Raw genomic sequence first — 19,374 nt, 5'->3', positions numbered from 1 at the left:
GCTGCAGCATCTGCTGATGTACCTGCTGCTGCTGCTGCTGTAGGAGGGAAATGCTTTCTGTGGCAAAGAGCTCCTCCAACAAGTGCTCCATTCTCCACCTCCCTGCTGGGAGGGCTGCTCTGCCTTCAGTGCAACAGCAGCAAACACACCAGGAAAAAAATAACCACAGGGCAGGAAGAAGGGTGTCCTTTTAAAGAGTGGGCACAACCTGTTTTCACTTTGCCAGCAAAGCCTTCTCCCCAGCTTCAAGGCAGGCACTGCAGTGAGTTACTACAGCCCCGTGTGCAGCAGGAGCCATGTGCTCAGGATTTAATACCAAAAACTTGATTTATTTTTTCTTCTGATCCTGGGCTTGAAGTCTGTGAACTGCAGCAGTTTAGAGAGTTTAATCCCACAAAGGTCCCAGCAGAAGAAACAGAGAGACCAAAGGTATCCAGCCACACTCTGATATCTCATCTCTCAAATGGCACACCAGGCTGAAGAGACACTGCAGTGACCTTTGTCTCACCATGTCCCCAAGTCAATATCCATGAGAAGCTTACTTACAAAAGCCAGTTTTAATCCCTCTCAAACTCCCTACATTATTTATCCCCAAGCCAATGCTAGAATCCATTCAATAATTGTCATTCCTCAGGTCTATTTTTTACTCCAGAAAGCCCATCTGGGATGCTGAAGGCTTGGCTACGTTCAGAGAAGATCAATGCAGGATGTAGGCAGAGAAGAACACGGCAGCTGACCAGAATTGAGAACCTGACAAAAGGAACTGAGGATGATATTAATTTTGTGGAATTTTAGACATTTAATAGCTTTTGAGAGAGGCTTCTTTACTATGATGGAGGTTAGCACCTCCAGAACATCATCAACCATCGTGTCTCCCACATGTGTCACTCTCAGAGAGCCTCTCCTCCTCTCTCAGAGACTCAGGAGAGGGCCACCAAAGAACCTGGCAATGTGGAGGCACAGAAAGGACATAATAGGGAGGGATAATCCATCAGGACCAACAGCAGTGTGAGAACCAGGAGGTTTAAAACAGCCCTGGTTAATCTGTTGCTGGAAAAGAGGAGTTAAAGGCTAAAAGGGCTCAACTTGACGAGGGTAAAGGAGCAAAAAAGGAAACTATTTTCCAGTGGAGCTGGAAAGCTCAAGAAGGGAATTCATGACCAGACCCCAGCACTCCCTGTTCCTGTCCTCAGCTTCCAAGTCTGTAACTCAGCGCTGAAATTGCAAGGATGAGACATGCACGACACACACTGCCTTCTCCCAGCTCCAGCTCGCAGTGGGAGCGTTTCAGGACACGCTGTGCCGCTGTCAGGGTGTGCAGCTGACTGCCTTGGATCCCCTCTGTGCTCGATGGGTGTCAGCTGCCTGCCCTCACGCAGGCCCCAGCCCCGTCCCAGCAGTGGTGCCCCCAAGCCTGGAGCATCCTGGGACCGAGGGCTCCGCGGGGCTTGGCCAGCACTGCCCGGTCCAGCCCGGAGGTGCTGCTCCCACCCCCTGGCTGCCAGACCAGCAGGATGGATGGGCAGAGCTGCCTGCCAGCCCTGCTGCCAAGGCAGAGTGAGAACAAATTTGGATAATAAAAGCTGGAATAAGGAGATGCCTTGGAGAGCGCGCTGGAATAGCGCTTTGCAAAGCTTCAATTTAAAGCCTTGTTTCTACAGCTAACGCAGCCGTAAGGGACATTAGCCTAATTTCTGTCAAGAGAACTTGTCAACACTGCAGTATTTAAGATAGACACTAAAGATGTGTTTTATCTCACAGATAGATCACTGGGAAAGGAAGGAGCTGTGCCACACTTGGTTCACAGGAAAATAAATTGACGTTCTCCCTGGGCCTAATTGGTGGATGCTGTTTTATAACACCACATGCACGAGCAGCCTCCCATTTTATCAGTGTGCAACTGAGATTAGTGCCAAATCCACTAGATAGTGGGGTTAGATACAGGAATCCACAGGGATGTGCTTCAAATGGGCACCCAAGGACACAGAGCTGGGCATTTTCCAGCCACAGAGTATCTGAAACATTTGGCCGTGTCCTGAAGGGTCAGGTCCTACTGATGGTGCTCACCAGCTGAGCCATAGTTGGTGGGGGGGCTTTCAGGGCCAAGGGGAGAAAACTGGGGACAGAAGAAAAGAACTGTCTTGGCTTCCTCAGGACCAGCAGCAGCAACTCACCTGGCCTGGTTTTTAGAGACGCTCCAAGGTGAGTCAGTAGAAAGCAAAGAAAAGAGAGGCTGTCCCGTGCAGCTTTAGGAGAGAAGTGTTAGCATGCTCCTGCTCCCATCATACCCCACTCTGAGGAACTAAAACCCTCCCAGGAGCCCGAGTGTATTAAGGCTCGCATGGCTCCACACATCCCACGTGCCAGCCTTGGAGCTGGGTTTGAGACATGCCCAAGATAAAGCTGGTGCCACAGCACAAAGGCTTGTCCCAGACTTGCAGCTTCTGCAGTGGAAAGTTGAAAATGCCCTTTTATTTGTAGTTGTTACACAGAAATAACAGCCATGTAACCTTGTCCCAGCCTTGGAACAGAAATCAGCTTGCAGAGGAAGCCTGAGGGAGCGCGACCCTGAGCTGCAGGCTTGAGGGCAGGAGGGTGGCTCTGCTCTGCCACGGATTCTGCACTTGCAGGAGAACTAAATCACTACAACAGCCAGAAATGTCCCTCGGGAAGGAAATCCTCTCAAAGATAAATCAATAACTCAGTGTAATTTTAGCATGCAGCCAGGAGAATTTACATTGCCAGGAAGGCTGAGAGCTCTGCCACAGAGACAGAGGCACAGCATCATCAAACAGCCCTGCAGCAGACCCTGCACAGAGCTCGGGCTCTGGGTGTTCACTGCCAAGCCACGAGGCTGGGCTCTGCATTGTGGGACCCCACAGACCCAAATCACAGGGACAGCAGCAGGGATGTGGTCCAGCCAAACTCCCTTGGGACAAACCCACCTTTCCCTTTTCTCCTCTGCAGCACCAAGGCTGCAATCATGGCAGTGCTGGCAAACACTCCAGATCCTGCAGGGTGAGACACACAAAGCTCAGCTAAACCAGGCTCAGGAGCAAAGAGGGGGTGCTCCAGCCACAGCCCCCACCCCTGGCCAGGGGTTCCCACCAGCCAAGCCACCCACGAAACAGCACAACAAGGATGTGCCGCAGCCCCCGGTGATTAATGAGACTGCAATTTACGTAATTATATTAATGCTAAGTACACTCAGAGCAGTAAGTTCAAGGGAACTGATGACACTGTAGAGCACAGTTCAACACTGAGCAGTAACTCCAGCAAAAAGAGGGGAGAAAAAAAAAAAGCCCCTAATTATTCAGTAGCTCTTCTCCCAGATTCTCAGGGTCAGCTTGGAGGAGAAGGTGGCCTGAATTATATTTTCGTTTCCAGAACATCAACAGAATTGCTAAGTGAGTTCCAGCAGCAAGGTCAGAGCCTGTCCATTGTTATGCATGCCAGCCCTGTCCCCTCCCCAGCTCTGCTGTGTCCCCAGTCAGCACTGCCACCCCCAAGCCCTGCCACCCTGGGGACACAGGACCAGCTCCTGTGCCAGTGTTTGTCCTGGTTCCCAGCACGGACAGACAAACTGCAACAACCAATTCCTCAGGAGCCAGGTGTAGCCTCCATGTCTGAAGGTGCAGGAGCCTGTTCAGATTAAGCCTGAGGAGCAAACAGCCCAGTCCAGCCAGGAGAGGTTTGTGCACACCCAGCCCTCTGCAGAGTGCCTGTTGGCACAGCCACAGCCCTGGCAGACCTGGAGCCTGTGCCAGGGCATGCAGAGCTGGGAAGGACTGTGCCCACACACACAGAGCTCTTCCCCTGCACACCCACCTGGAGCCATGGACGCATCTTGGAGCACCCGTGCTGGCCACAGTCCCGTCACTCCTCACAGGTTCCTCTGGTGCCAACAAGCTCTCACACAGATTGTGCCATCAGTGTTGATGTGCTCCAAGAGCCTCAGTTTGCAAATCCAGCTTTACAGCAGCTACCAATGCACACTGGGCTTCTGCATCACTTCACGGGGACTTGAACCTTTAAAGGGCCCTAGAGTGCCAGGACACAGGGAATGGCTCCCACTGCCAGAGGGCAGGGATGGATGGGATATTGGGAATGAGGAATTGTTCCCTGTGAGGGTGGGCAGGCCCTGGCACAGGGTGCCCAGAGCAGCTGGGGCTGCCCCTGGATCCCTGGCAGTGCCCAAGGCCAGGCTGGACATTGGGACAGTGGGAAGTGTCCCTGCCATGGCAGGGGGTTGGAATTGGATGAGTTCAAGGTTCCCTTCCAACCCAAACCATTCTGGGATCCAATGACTCTGCACCTCTGAAATGCTGAGATCTGCCAGCAGAGCTGCCCCAAGGGCCAAGGTCAGTGCTGGAAGCTAAAGGTGCATTATGACCACCCCACACAAAGCCAGGACAATGACTTGTTTTGCTCCTACAACACAGAACACGAAGCTGCCTGAAAAGCCAGGGCAGAAGAACTCTGCAAAAACAACACAAAAGAAGAGACCCCACAAGCCTCATGTGACCCCTGTGTCTGACTGAAAACCAAACCCAAATTAAATGAGCAGTCACAAGTTTGGTGTCTCAGGATTGCACTCAGAGCTCTCCTGGTGCCTTCCAAGCTCAGCAGCAGCATCCGGCAACAGGGAACATGCAGAAGGCAACTCAGTGATGATTAGGAAGACACATATGAAGTTATCCATCACAGAGCAACCTGTGTGCACCTACATGTCCTGCAGTACAATCAGAAATCAATAGCAAGATGCAGAAACCCTCAACCACTCAGTAAAATATAAAGAACAATTGTAATATTGATTTTAAAAGCACCACTGTAAAGACAGTTGAGAAGAAGCCTGAGAAAGCAAAGCAAAATGCCTGAATTGAAACCTTTTTTTTCTTTTCCCTCAGAAAGACATTAATAATGGATTTTCAATGCAAGAAGAAAAACTGAAACCCACACCAGATTCTCCTGGTAATAACAGCTTTCTGCAAAGCCCAGCTATTAATGTAACAGGGACGTCCATCAATCAAGCACACAGAAAGTACTTTGAGAGCTAAAAAAAGAGCATGCAAACATCTGCTTTTGGCAACTTAAATTTTGCCCTTAAGCACAAGGAACATAATAAATTAACAGGAGGTTGGGCTTGAACTTGTTTTCCTCCATCCTGGACCTAAATGCTGAGGATAAGGATGAAGGTACACAAACATGCTGCTGCTGGGATTTGTCATGACAAAAAGTGGGCGAAAGGAGCACAATTTCATTTTGTTTTCATTTGAGAACACTGGTGCAAGAGGACACCAAGCAGGGGTGTAGCATCACCCTGTGTGCAGTTCAGGGAGCTCCTGTGAACCCTTTTCCACCTCCAGCATCCTCAGCACATCCAGGACTGCTGGGGTGGTCCCACAGTGGAGTGACAATTGTGCCAGTGTGCTCCAAGGTGCCCACGGCTCCCTCTTCGCCCAGCTCCTTCCATGCTCCCCATGGAGCTGTGGTGATTTTGGCAGCTCCTCAGTCCCTCAGTGTTCTCTTCAACCACCACATCACACTTGGGGTCCATCCACGCAGCCAAGCACTACCTGGGGTGTCCCAGCAACCCCAGAAAAGCTGGATTGGCACCAGGGGAACGGCTGCAGAAAGCAGCTGGGGTGTCCCCACGCCTCCAGTGTAAAACACAGCAGGTCAGAGCAAGTGCTGGAGATAATGAACACAATTTACTGATTCCAGCACAGGAGGCTGCAGGCATGGCTGCAACTAAGTCTTAATAAATTCTGAAGAGTGACACCATAAAATGGCATTATGGAAGGCTGTATTTATTGTCTCCCCATGCTTCCGTCTCCAAGATGCCACGTTACACTTAATAACAGTTTTCTCCCCAGCTGCCAGTGTTGCAAACCCTGACAAGCTAATGGTCGGGCCAGCCCTCCCCAAACACACACACCTCACCCAGTACACAGCTTCCATGGCAGGAACAGGCAAAAAGGATTAAACCAGTGCTGCCCAGCTGCTGCCCAGCCTGTCCCCTCCGTGCTGGCTCTGCAGGGCTCCTGCCACGCAGCAGGACAGGAGTTCTGTCCCTGGAAGTGATGCAGAGGAGGAGCAGCTGCTGAAGGGTGGTACCTGCATGCCCAGTGTCCTGCTGGGACAGGAGCATCCCTGCCCTGCCCTGCTGGGAACACCAAGGCCCTGCCAGCAGAGCAGCCCCACCTGGAACTGCTGCCTGCTGTCACAGCAAGCACCGGGCAAGGCACCAGCACAACCCTGGGGAGAACCATGGGGAACCAGGGATCCTCGTGGAGAACCATGGAAAACCAGAGATCCTCATGGAGGATCAGAGATCCTCATGGAGAACCAGAGATCCTCATGGAGGACCATGGAGAACCAGAGATCCTTATGGAGAACAAGAGATCTTCATGGAAGACCATGGAGAACCAGAGATCCTCAAGGAGGACCATGGAGAACTAGGGATCCTCATGGAGGACCATGGGGAACCAGAGATCTTCAAGGAGAACCATGGAGAACCAGAGGTCCTCAAGGAGAACCACGGAGAACCAGAGGACCCCTGGTTCCTCATGCCAGAAGGACAGGAAACCTCCCCATTCAGCATTCCCAGCCCCACTACCACTGCAGTGTGCACTTCCATGGTTCCATATTTAGCTTTTGGGCCACGGATACAGTTTTTCTGAAGCATAATCTCCACTGAGTTTCTTGTTCTCCCTGTTGGTGTAGTGTTCTAAGCCTGCAAGAAAATCTCTTTGAGCTTCAGGCAGTGCCTTGGGTGTGGATGGAGACTTGACAAGTATAAAGATGCTGCTGTTCCATCCCTGCCTGCATCACCTGCACTGCAGAAGGCACAAAAAAAAAATCATGTGAACGATTTTTAGTTGTCTTTAGAATACAAAAAGGTAACAAAAAAATCCCCAAACTCACATCTATCAGTTTATCAAGTACAGCAAGCAGTACAAACAGGAGTGCAGGTGAGAGAACACTCGCAGCGGATGGAGATGAGTGTGAACATCTCCTCACCCAGTGCCCCCCCCTCTGGCCTCCGTGTCCCCCCTCTCTTGCCAGCTGACAGCCACCAGCTCTCCTCAGCAGCCTGGCTCTGCTCCTCCTCCAGGACAAGTCCTTTCCCCTTCAGAAAGCGAACCAAAGGTTTGGAGAGCATCTGAAGAGATCAGTGTGTGGAAGGATGATGAAACAGGAGTCAAGTGAAAGCCCCTTGGCTTCTCTTCCAGCATAGGCTCTGCCCTCATGGGGCACCTTCCCTGCAGCCTGTGGCTCCTGGCTCCAGCCCTCTGGACCCACAGCTCCCCAGCAGCTCAGACATTTCCTGCTGCCTCTTTTCAGAGGAGCCCTTTCTGTGCTTGCCCTGCTCAGACGGCAGCTGATGTTGGTGGGGGAGCAGTCAGCACCACCACCAGGGCTGGCAGCTCTCTGTGAAGCCCCCGTGAGATTTTCTGTCTCAAAAAAGGCACTGCCAGAGAGTCCCTGATAGCTGAGCCTGGAAACACCTCTGGGATCAACCTCTGCTCAAGCAGTGTCCCCTCCAGCCCCAGGCCTGTGCTCAGGAGGGCCTGGGATGTCCCAGGACTCCATCACCTCTCTTGTGGAGCTGGCCTGCTCCAGTCACTCTGCAGTAACCAGATTTTTCTGTGTTTAAGCAGTGTTTTCTGTATGTTTTGCCATGGAGGTGTCTTGGGATGGCAGCACAGCCAGTGGGGCAGCAGCCACTCCTCCAGACAGCCTATAAATACCTGCACTCCACCTGTAAAACCCATCACCATGTGCATCCCCCTTACAGCTCCAGCTAATCCAGATACAGCCAGGGATAACAATTTTTTGTGTATTATCTGGTGAAGAACAGACAGATAACTGTAATTAGTAGCACCCTGGTTAGGTGAAATGATAGTGCAATTAATGAAGATCAGGTAGGCTTTGTTTCAGATAAGGAAAGCAGCAGATTCTATCAAAATGTAAATGCAGCTTAAAATCCTGCCTCAGTGATCACTTAGAGGCGCTTTTAGAAACACCACCAGCCTGAGATGCAGAGGTTTCGCTTGGGCTGAATGACACATCCTAAAAATAAACCCTGGTCCGGGGCTAACATGTAAATTGTTGATTAGAAAAAATCTATTTATTCACACCCCGCAGTGATGGGGGAGACTTGCAGCTCCCTGCTCCTCCTCTGGCTTTGCAGGATCACTGGCACATTCCTGTTACTGCTGCTTGCAAGGACTCTGCAACCCCGGGAGCTCTCCAGCAGCAGAACAGCAGCAATTCCAAGTGACAGGCTGCATACATTAATTCTGTATTCACATAACATCCTGTTGCAAGTGAATGACCCAAGCAAAACTTCCTGCAGTCTGAAGGATCAGGCAGAAAAATCAGGAGAGAGGAGCCTGAGTCTTTTGAATCAGCAATGTTGTCCCTCATTAGAATTTCCAACACCACCACCCTTACTCCTTCCAAAATGTAAACACATAATAAAAAATTAAACGTTAATCTGGCGTGGAACAGTTCTTTCAATAAATGGGAATTAGCTGTACAAAACATCAGGACAGACACAAGGAGATTACATTTCCTTCCCAGCTTTTGCTGGTAAAGCAGGGCTGGAAAAACAGAGCCATATTTATTTTTTAAGGAAGCTTCCTCAGGATGCCAAAGGAAGCAGCTTCAGTAAAGCAGAGCCATTTGTCTCAGTGTGCATTCAAGTAAGAACAAATGCAAAACCAGCTTCTAGACCTCAAGGAGCATCAAATAGCTTTTTAATTTATGTCCCAAATTCCCTGCAGATTCTGAAATGAACAGAGGGCAGGGTTCAGAGAAAATGCCTCGCTCAGTCAAGACAGCTGGATGGATATTCTGAGTTTTCCTCAGAGGAGAAGGTGCTTTTGCACCAGAATGGAGCAGGCACAGCACGTGGCTCTGGAAGGATCTGTGGAAAAAGCAGACCTGTTGCTGGTGTGACCCTATAAATAAATGTATGGAAAACTGAATAACTTAGGAAAGAAAAAGGAGAAAAAAAAACAAGAAACTGGAGCCCCATCTGAGCAAGAGGACAATTTGCAGGCAAGAGCTGTGAAGGAGCAAGTGAAATATTCCTCACAGGAGCCATCTGACTGCGCTGACTGCCTGAAAACCCTCTGGCCTTGTCCTTGCCCACCCAGAATCAGCTCTGTGGAAATTTCAGTAAGTCAGGCCTTAACCCACAGGGGAAACTGCAGGGAGGAAGGGCCTGAGCAAGACCATGGAAAATGCTCCCGAATTATGGAAGAGAGTGCTGCAAAACTGTGGGTAAGGGATGTACATGATCCAGACTGAAATGCAAGGAAAAACCAGGGATTAGCCCCTAGAGCCAAGTTCTTTTGTAATAACCACCACACACATCCCAGGGCCCAAATCCAGCATCTCCTGGAGCATATGGCCACAAGTATCCTGGGAAAAGGGCTCAGAAATGGTCATCCTGGCCACAGGCTCGGGCACCTGTGCTCCAGCAAACCTTCAGTCAGGGCAGGGTCTGGGTACAGAGCCAGCAATGCCAAAGGGACATATGGGGAAGGAGCTGGAAAGATGGTGCATCCCCTCAGGGCTGGGGCTGGTTCCTTCACCACCAGCAAATGACAGCAAACACAGGAGAGTGGGCTGAAAACACAGTGCCTGCAAGATATCTATAGTTCAGGGTTTAATTTATGAAATTACAGAATCAAGTTGACAATTTTAGGGAAATAAAAATCTCTGCAGGAATGCCTGACCCCAGAGCTGCCAGCCCATCCCAGAGTGTGTGGTCAGTCACATCCTGCAGCAAACACTGCAGTGCCTGCAGTGCCTGTCCCACACCAGATCACACATTTGAAGCCTGAGGGAGTTGCTGTGATTATGTTTGATCAAACCTTCAGAACTGTTTCAGTGACCCTGGGACCCAAGTCCCATGTTTTGAAAGCATATTCCCCCAGAAATTTCCCAAGGAAAATGTTGGAGCTGTGGGCCTGCTGTGGCTTGCTGGCTTTGGAAGGAGGAGGGATGCTAGCCAGACTGGAAATTCAAGATAACCGAGGCTGGAGGCACTGCCAAAACATTTCAGAGGAGGGAAAACATTTTTCTTCCAAAGCACTGTTACAAGCTTGAAATAAATGTGCAGACTGTTAGATAAAGACAGAGATAAAAATAGGCCTGTTATTAAATACCTCTTCTTTAATGAGGTTCATCCTTCTAAACAGCCACGCGAAGGTTATTGGAGCTATTGCAGCAAATCCAGCCTGCTTGCACATAAAAACCAGAGCAAGGTATTCCTCATCACCCAGCACACATTTGAGCACCTCTCAGCAGCTCACAGCATCCCCAGCTTGGCAGGGAGGAGATAAAAGCAAGGAATGAGAGATGTCTTCCCTGGGAAACAGTTTCTCTTCTTTCAAAGCACTTTTCCCCCACCAAACAATGTACATTTAACCATGGGAATGGTTCTACTGCTGATGTCTGCTGCTATTACACCACCAGCAGCCTGAGCATCATTAAAGTGAAGTTTGAAATTATTCTGGAAGATGCAGCTTAACCTCCTCCTGTTGCACTAAAACCATTGCTTGACTCTCAGCACCTCATTCCCTGGTTTATGGCCACTCCTGACCACCTGGAATACCCTGCAAGGCTCAGAACTCCACAAACCACTAGCAGGAGTCATGGCTTGGCTCTTGAAAACACAGCCCTGCACCCTTGTTTTGGCAGTGCCCCCAGCCTAGTCCATGGCTCTGTGTTAGAGAAGCTCAGATTTTATTCTGGCTGCTCAGAAGCACAGATATTTTTTGGCAGAAGGAGCATCACTGCAAAAGTCTTTTGTAACCAGTTTGAAACCAGTAACATCATGGCCAGTAAGGGACAGGACTGACCTGACACACCAAAAACCCACCCCAAGCCCACTCTGCTCCTAAACCTGAGCAAGCATTGTGGGGCTGTTTCTCACCACACCAGTGCTGCCAGGACACTGCCACTTCTGGAAATGACAGAAGAGAAGTTTTACTTGCATTTGAGGGGCAAAAGCTGGCTCCCAATTCATGGAATTGGGGGTACCAATTCTGTACAGAAATGCTGAAACCAAGCTGCAGGACAGGACACACTCGTGCTGTGCCTCCCTGCCCAGAGCTGGCATCCTTCAAACACATCCTCCTGCTGGAGGAGGGGGCTGGGAACCCCTGTCTGATCACTGTCCCAGCATCTCCTGATCCCAATCCTGTCCTCTCACCAACAGCTGGAGGGAAACATCACCATCCCTCTTACCCAGACCAGGACCAGGGCATGGAGGGTGTGCTTGGTGAGCCCCATCTGCCTGGCACTGCCCCACACGCCAGGCAGGAGCAGCTCCTGGATGGAGCTCAGCCCTGGCACTTCTGCCAAGGACTTGGAATTAGGCACAAGTGTTAGGGACACTGTGCCTCCTGTGATGTGAGGATGAGGGGCAAAGGGAAGCTCACAAGGGTAGGAAGCTGAGAGAGGAGCCCATGAAGGCAGCTGGCAATAAAAAGGACAGGCATGAGATACATTGAGGAGATGAAAAGCCTCCTATGCTAGAGGTCAGATTGAAAACAAGCAGAGGGAGAACTACCAGGGACCATAACTCAGCTTCCAAGCACTGAACATTTGCTCTCAAGTCAGCCTGGCCTTTCCTACCTGCTGGAATCATCCTCTAGCTCTCCTGTCGCTGTCCAGACAAGATTATAACAACTCCAGAGTTGAGATTCCTCCCATCTGCACATCACTAACAAGTCGTTTTATAAAGAAACGTGGAGAAGAAGCATTTCATCTAGTATAAATGAGGTTTTTAAAATTCCATTTGCCTTCCCTCTGTATGCAAAACCGTGCTGATCTGATGAGGCTCCTATTTCCTGGATTAGACACGTCAAACTTTGCAAAAACGAGCATACCCTGGTGGTTTCACTCTGTATTTCACAGCCCTCCCTTGACTGTGCTGCCATAAATATTTCAGAGACCTGCCCACCACTGTCTCAGTTAGGTCTGGGTCAGTGAGAAGCCAATGGTTTGGACAGTGATGAATTCAGCAGAGCAATTAGCCAGAGCTGCTGCAGCTCAGGACATCCCAGCGAGCAGCAGGAGCAGACAAGGTGTGAGGGGACCCTCAGCAGCAGCCAGGTCACCCCCACGGGCTGTGGCACAGATCCTGCTGCCTCCTGCCTCCCCTGCCTCAGGAACCTCCTCTCAGCAGAGCAATGCTGCCTCATTTGGCCACTGGAATCCCCTGGAGGACAGACTGGCAGTGAAACTGGGCTGAGGTACTGCCCCTCCTCAGCCCTGTCCTTGCACAGCAAGCCCTTCAAAGCAGCCCTGAAAACACCTCCCTGCCGTGGCTGCCTGCAGAACTGTGCTCCCACAGGTGTAAAACCTTGTTTGAACAGCAAATGAGACAGGAGGAGACCTGTGACAAGCAGGAGCAGCAAAGGCAGCCTGAGGATCCTTGGGAGCTGCAGCCATGGATATTTAAATGCCAAGCAATGTATCACTGGCTCCCTGCTGAACATGAGATGGTTTCATCTTTGCAGAAGCAGCACCAACAGCATGCTCACATCAGCTTCACTCTGGCAGCCTGACCAGCAGCAGCAGCTGTGGCTCCTTGGTTTTTAACTGGGAAATCATCGGGCACTGCAGAAAATGACTCTGGGCAGCACAAACACCGGGGAGTCACTGCAGGTTCAGCTCTGCAAGGCAGAGCTTTAACCACAGCTGAAGGTGCAGGCCAGCTGAGCTCCCTGCTCTGCCCTGAGATATCCATCCAAAGCCCAGAGAGATCCACGCTGCACCGTGCCAGTCACAGTGCCAGGCTCTGCTCCATCCCTCCGGTCTGCAGGGAGCTGCTCTGCAGCAAAGGCAGCCTCTCTGCCCCACTGCTGCCTCTCTGCAGAGCAATCTGTAAATATTTTGATATTTGGGCAGAGGAGGTTCTCACTTGTCCATCTGGATCGGAAACTGGACTCATTAACTCCCAGCTGTCAGCTGGAAAAGCTGCCAGAGGGTTTCTGCCACATTAGGGAGCAGCAAAATACTGCTGCCACAGGGATGGGCAGAGCAGAGCCCTGTGCAGCCCCAGCTCTCCATTCATCACTGCTGGGGGGTGATTAACGCCCTTTTCCTTTCCCAATTAAACCCCTGCCTCTTATATCCTCGCTCTGAATCTTCACAGTGGCTCCTTCCCAGAGGAGCCACTGCTGGGTGGAAAATTTCCCACCACTGCTGGGTGGAAAATCTGCTGCTCAGTGATACAACTAGATGGTCAGAGAAATCCAACTTCCATTCATCATCAGGAATGCTGAACAAAATATTGGGAAATTTGGTGCCCACATAACAAAAGTAAAATATGTTCCAGCTCCCAAGGGTACTGTCACGTGGAGTAAGTGTATTCTGAAAGAAAAGAAAGACAGCACAACTTCACACAAACTCTGTTGCCTGACCATGAGAGGTCAGAGCAGGGGTGTGAACCTTCATTCAGAGAACACAGCAATCCCACTCACTAAACCCCCAAAAACCTCCAGGTTCCTGTGGACTCCAGCCATGGACAGAAGGAAAAGCCCCACAGATAATGCCCAAAAGTCCAAGAGCAGAGGTGCTGGAAGCCTCTCTGGGGCACACATCTCCCTTCAGTCTGAGCCTGCACCTGGTGCATTATTTAGTGCCAAGTGAGAAAGAAGCAATGCCTAACGAAGTGTTAAAGGGCTTTGGGAAGTTTCACCAACCTTTCCAGAGCCATCAGCTCTGGCTGCCTGGCAGAAGAGACAACTGATCTTGCTTCCAGATTACAGGCAGCACAGCTCTTAGGGCAACTGTCTCTCTGTGTTTGCATCCAGCTACCTCCAGCAGCTTGAAGTGTGCTCAAAGTGCAAGGAAACACTTGATCAAAATCCAGCTCACACTGTAGACAGCGAGGAACAAGCGCCCAAAGCGTTACAGACACAACAACAATCGAATTTGGGGAGGGATTTGACAGGTTACAGGTTGATGACACTGCTGCAGTCCCGGTGGAAATGTGGATTGATGCAATTAGCAACAGGGAACTGGAAACTCAGCAGAGGAAAACTGGGAACACATCTATAAAAGATGAGCTGCTGCACCATTGTAGAGAAGCGCAAACTCCTGCGTGAGCTCAGAACAGGAACAAGTTGAAACAGGAGTGAGATGGGGGAAATGCAGCTCCAAGCTCCCTCCCATTGCTCAGAACTGTAGATCCAAATTCTAAATTCAAGCACTTGAATTTGCTTCCCCCAGAGAGACTGGCCTAGTTTGCCGCAGGGATACAACGGGAGAGGGAGTGGGGGTGTCCTGGAGACATGGGCAGCAGAAGGCAAACCCTGAGCCCAGCCAGGCTCTGCTCAGCTGCCAGTGAGTGCAGCCACATGGAAAACATGGCAAGATGCAGAACCAGTAGGTTCACACGCTGCCAAGGTGCGTGGCTCTGCTGCAGCACCAAAAGGTGAATCCCTGTGCAGCCACAGCAGCAGCTGTGCCAGGTCAGCTCCCTGCCAGCCAGAGCTGAGCTCACACTGGGAAAGCGTGGCCAGAGGCTACAGGGATGGGCTCATGCTGGCAGCAGGGCCCCAGCCTTGGCTAACATGTGCTGAAGGTGTCAGTCCTCACAGGGATTTCACTGCAGAAGAACCCCAGGAGACAGAAACCCAGGCTGGCAGCAGGAGACCAAGGCCGGCTCCTCTTTGTGCCACGTCCCCAGTGCTGGGATCTGTAGCAGTCAGAACATGAGGCAGGACACCATTTAAGTCTTTACAAGAGTAACCAAAATTACTCTCCTCTGTGAATATTGACAAGCTCCCCACTTCCACAAGTCCTTCACTGCATGTGCCCAACATGGAATAACTACAAAAATGAAGCGGAATAAGGCACCCGAGCAGTGGAGAAGGTGCTTGTGAACAAACCCTGCAATGAGGTTTGTAATGATTGCAAGTATGTACATGTTCTGCTCCAACAAAGCTGGTGGGGATCTGCCAGGCTGAATAATGAGCAGGGACACCACATGCCTTCCATACATAATGGTACAGAAATGGAATATAAGTATATACTGCAGCTCTGTGGAACGCAGGGGCTTTTGTAGCCATTTATGTTATACAAAGATTTACATTTGGAAAAGTCATTCTGCTATATCTGGCAGAAATTTCAAGACAAATGGAACCCATACTTATTCTTTCAATGATAATACTGAGCACAGGATAAAGCTCTTAAATTCAGAGCACTTTATAAAAATTAATTACTACTTAGTTCACCCTTGTGAGGTGGGAAGGTATTACACCTGCATATACATGAGGACACCAAAGCACAAGTGGATTAAACAGCTCGTTCAGGATCCCAGAGACAGGCTAATTGTTGAAATATGTATGCACACGTGCATCTGTGTGTGTTGGAATGGGTTTGGCCCCTCCAGAGCCTTCCCAGCACACAGAGGCCAAGCTGCTCTGCTGGGCTCCTCTCACCACAGAGTCCCAGGCATGTCTAATGAAAGACACCAACCCAAAGAAAGGGAAGAGATTTTTTTGTGGTTTGCACAGATGGAAATAAAAGCTAGCTTTCAAACAGGCGAGGAACAGAAAAGCCATTGTTAAAAAGCTGTGCAGTGCTCCAGTGACAGCTCCTAATCAGCTTGCCACTGAGCAGCGCCACACCGGAGCACAGCAGACCTGGGAATCCACGTGCCAACAAACGTTATAAAACCTGGCCCTTGACAAATGAAGAGAGAAAGGGCTGTGGAGCCAGTGACAGAGACAGCCCCCCGCCCACAGGGGGCTGGCAGCCCACTCCTCTTGCTCCAGTGACCTGAAAGCCCTGCAGCAACCTCTCCCCTCCTTGGACGCTTCGCCCACGGCCTCCAGTCCCTGCACTGGGTCACCGAGTCCTCCTCTCGATGTGAGCACCAGCAAAAGCACACATTGTCATGGGAACAAACAGCTCTTGGAGTGCCTGCAAGGCTCCTGTCAGTGCTGGCAGGTGGGTTCCAGAGGCATGCTATAATTAGCAGTTACCTGGACGCAGGGTTTGCCACTGATCCGTGGGGTAAAACACTTCCAGGTCTTCAGGATCAGCGTCATCCTCTGTCCCCAGCTCCTTCCCACTGTCATCTTTTATGTTGCTCTCTTCTATTTTTGTAAGGGCAAACTCCTTTTGGAGAGAAGAGATTCAGCTCATTAGCAATTGCATCTGGGTAATTTAGTGCTGGCTGAGAATACAAAATTTTTTCCCTCGCCAGCAGATTTTTTTTTTTGACATCTGAGATTCTTTCCACATGGTTAAATTTAGATTTAAAGTATATTAAAGGTTAAACATGCATAACTAGCATGACATTTGTGCTGAACAAAGCAACGCAGCTTATTTCCTATTCCAGAGCAGGTTGCAGGTTTCAAACCAGCTCTCACAGAGCCTTACCTGTATTTCAGTCAGAGGCAGGAGCCCTGGCTATTATTAGGGTTGTATAACATTGTAAGACCCCATTTTCCCTTGCCTAAAAATATGTCAAACTTTTAACTTTTTCAGCTGAAATTTTCCACACGAGTGGAACGCCTCAAGGCTTTTTGGTTGGTTTGGGGTTTGGTGAGTTTTTCTGGGTTTTGTTGGTTTGTTTTTTTTTTTGTTTTGTTTTGTTTTTTGTTTTTTGGGGTTTTTTTTCCTTTTTCTTAAATGCACTTATTTCAGGCTTGGAGAAGATTTCAGCTAAAATAGTTCAGCTGTTTCCAAAATAGGACACGGGAAAAAACACACCGAGCTGCCCACATGATACAAATGTGAGGATCCTCTTCTCCACCCTCTTCCAGTGTTCTCCAAGGCTTTTAAAACAATGAGGCAGGGATTTAATCACCACCTCCATGGCAAGTGCAGCACGAGGCTGGCAGAGGTGTGGGAGAGCAGCCAGCACGAGCGGCTCGATGTTACACCAAGGGAAGAACAGCAGGGAAAAATCCTTGCTGTGAGGGAAACCTTGGTGTTCAATGGAAAACCTCCCCAGGGAGCTGGTGGGAGACACAAAAAACTCTGGAGAGTGCACAGAAATGACCTGTACTCTCACACCAGGCACTGACTCTGGGTCTGGGCTGTTCTGGTTCCAGCAGGAACAGATGAACTGGTCCAGGCTCATCATCCCCACAGCTCAGTGCCTGCTGAAGGGAATATTTTCAGCTTCTGAGATCACCAATTCAGTCACCACTGAGGAATTTGAGTTAACCACCCTACAGGGAATGATTAGTCCTAATTGTTGGCAATTAAGATGGAGTTACAGCTCACTTCATGAAGTGTTTGGATCTTAATCCTTAGGATGTTTTCACAGAGAAAAATGTAAGTAAATTCAGAGGTTAACTGGGAAATTCTGGGACACATTCTGCCTTCAGTTCTTCCACTCCTTGGGAAAAAAATGCATGCACATTTTCTGTCAGAATTTGGATGCTCTGCATATAAATATCCGTTTCCAGCCTAGAAGAGTCTTTCTGAGCAACAGAAATGTCAACCTGAGCAAAACACGCAGAGTAGCAACGACAGTGTGGATGTGGCACTTGGGGATGTGGGCTGGTGGTGGCCTTGGCAGCACTGGGTTAAAGGGTGTACTCAATGATCACAAAGGTTTCTCCCAACCTACAAAATTGCACAATTCCATGATTGTGGTAACACACAAGGAAGGCTGACAAACCTAAAGAATGTTTTTATTTCAGCTGTGGAAAGCGACTGCAATTTCAGAAATGCACGAGGAACCAGATCTTAACTCCTGCTTTTGCTGAGTGCATCAGGGGCTTGGAATTGTTCAAATTATAACAAATGGTTAAAGCTCAGGAACAATCACAGCCATAAAAGCCCAGGTTCTGCAGATGAAAATCAATGTTAACATTTTCTGAGCCAAGACTCAACAGGACTAAAAAGGAGTGAGTGGAGCAGTTATTACTTAGCTGATTTCCACAGCTCTGTGATTATCCAAGAGGGAGTTAGTGATACAGGCTATTGTAAATTTACCACCAGGCCTCCCAGTGCTGGATCTGTTCAAACACATAATGGAGACAGCTGATGTTTACCAGCTCTGCTCAGGAAAAGTGTGGGGTTTAAATGCTCAGTAAGGATAAAAGGATGTGACTTGGTTCATTTAAGTGCTGCTGTCACTGCCTGGCCACAGTTGCTTTGCAATACCCCATTTTCATTAGCATTTCTAGCAAAAACGGGCAGCAGCACACAAGCAATTCTTCATTTACACAGAAATCAGCAGAACCCTTTCTGGTTTGTTTTCATAATTCAAGCAGAAGAAAGACATTTCCTAAAGAATAATGGGCATTTCCTTAAAGGCAAAAAGCATCCTTGTTTTATCAGTCTGAAGTCAAGCTGGAGCAGCCAAAACTTACAGGCACTCTCTGTCCCAGGCTGGAGCAGGAGAGGAGCACAGAGCCCAGCAGCAGCAGCAGGCTGACCCTGGAGGTGCTGGAGAGGAGCCCGGCCCAAGGAGACATTGCCACCAGCCTGAAATGCAAAGCAAAACAAACCCAACAGTATTTTTTTTTTCCATTTTTGCAGGTTTCAGGACTCTTTACACAACACTTTGCAACACAGCGTGGGATCGGGGGTGTGACACGGCAGGAGGCACCAACACCTCGAGGTGTGAGCACAGGGACTCGTGGGGCTCACTGCTAATGGGGTTTGTGACAGGTAATGCCAAGAACTCATACTGACCCCACAGGGGATGATATCTCTCCTGGAAAATATGAGGAGACCTGCAAGACTTGTTTAAAATCTCTGTGTCAGTGCCATAGATGACATCTGGAGGGAAAAATAAAAAGCCGTGCAATCCCGTGAAGGCTTTTTATGCCTGTGCCTCATTTTAAGCACAGAAGTAGCTGCGTTAATTCAAATTAAACAAAACGACCAGCTGTCCAAGGAGCAGGGGTTCATCTAATCCATATGTAGGTTTTTCTTGAGGAAAACAACATTTTGCAGAGGTCAGCAAGGTTTATTCAATGGTTCCTACAGCACAAGGCTTTCCCTGCTGCTCAGAGCAGAGGCTCAGCCCAGCCGTGGGGCCAGGAGCTGGCTCTGACCATGCTCAGGTGATCCAGGGAGCAGAGCTGTGGCACAGAACCACCCTGATGGGGCACAGGGACACCCTGATGGGTACAGAGCCATCCTGATGGGCTACAGAGACACCCTGATGGGTACAGAGCCATCCTGATGGGGCACAGAGCTGCCTTAATGGGCACAGAGCCACCCTGATGGGCTACAGGAACACCCTGATGGGCACAGGGCCACCCTGATGGGGCACAGAGCCACCCCGATGGGTACAGAGCCACCCTGATGGGGCACAGAGCCACCCTAATGGGGCACAGAGCCACCCTGATGGGGCACAGAGACACC

The 19,374-nt window shown here is 49.8% G+C and overlaps 1 protein-coding gene across 3 annotated transcripts in view; it reads right to left on the bottom strand.

Moving 5' to 3' along the window:
* The window catches only part of SIL1 (SIL1 nucleotide exchange factor), a 411,179-nt gene that overhangs the window by 368,668 nt on the left and 23,137 nt on the right, over positions 1 to 19,374 (bottom strand). For all 3 annotated transcript variants that reach the window (XM_074552116.1, XM_074552117.1, XM_074552119.1), the window contains exons 2-3: positions 18,372 to 18,486; positions 16,023 to 16,158 (exon numbers count right to left, since the gene is read on the bottom strand). In XM_074552116.1, the coding sequence (XP_074408217.1) occupies positions 16,023 to 16,158; positions 18,372 to 18,476 (241 nt within the window). In that variant the 5' untranslated portion in view covers positions 18,477 to 18,486. The remainder of the gene's footprint in view (positions 1 to 16,022; positions 16,159 to 18,371; positions 18,487 to 19,374) is intronic.

Source organism: Zonotrichia albicollis, chromosome 15, assembly GCF_047830755.1.
Source record: "Zonotrichia albicollis isolate bZonAlb1 chromosome 15, bZonAlb1.hap1, whole genome shotgun sequence".
Classification (NCBI taxonomy): domain Eukaryota; kingdom Metazoa; phylum Chordata; class Aves; order Passeriformes; family Passerellidae; genus Zonotrichia; species Zonotrichia albicollis.
The sequence above is the reverse complement of the archived record's forward strand: the minus strand, read 5'-3'. Positions and strand labels throughout refer to the sequence as shown.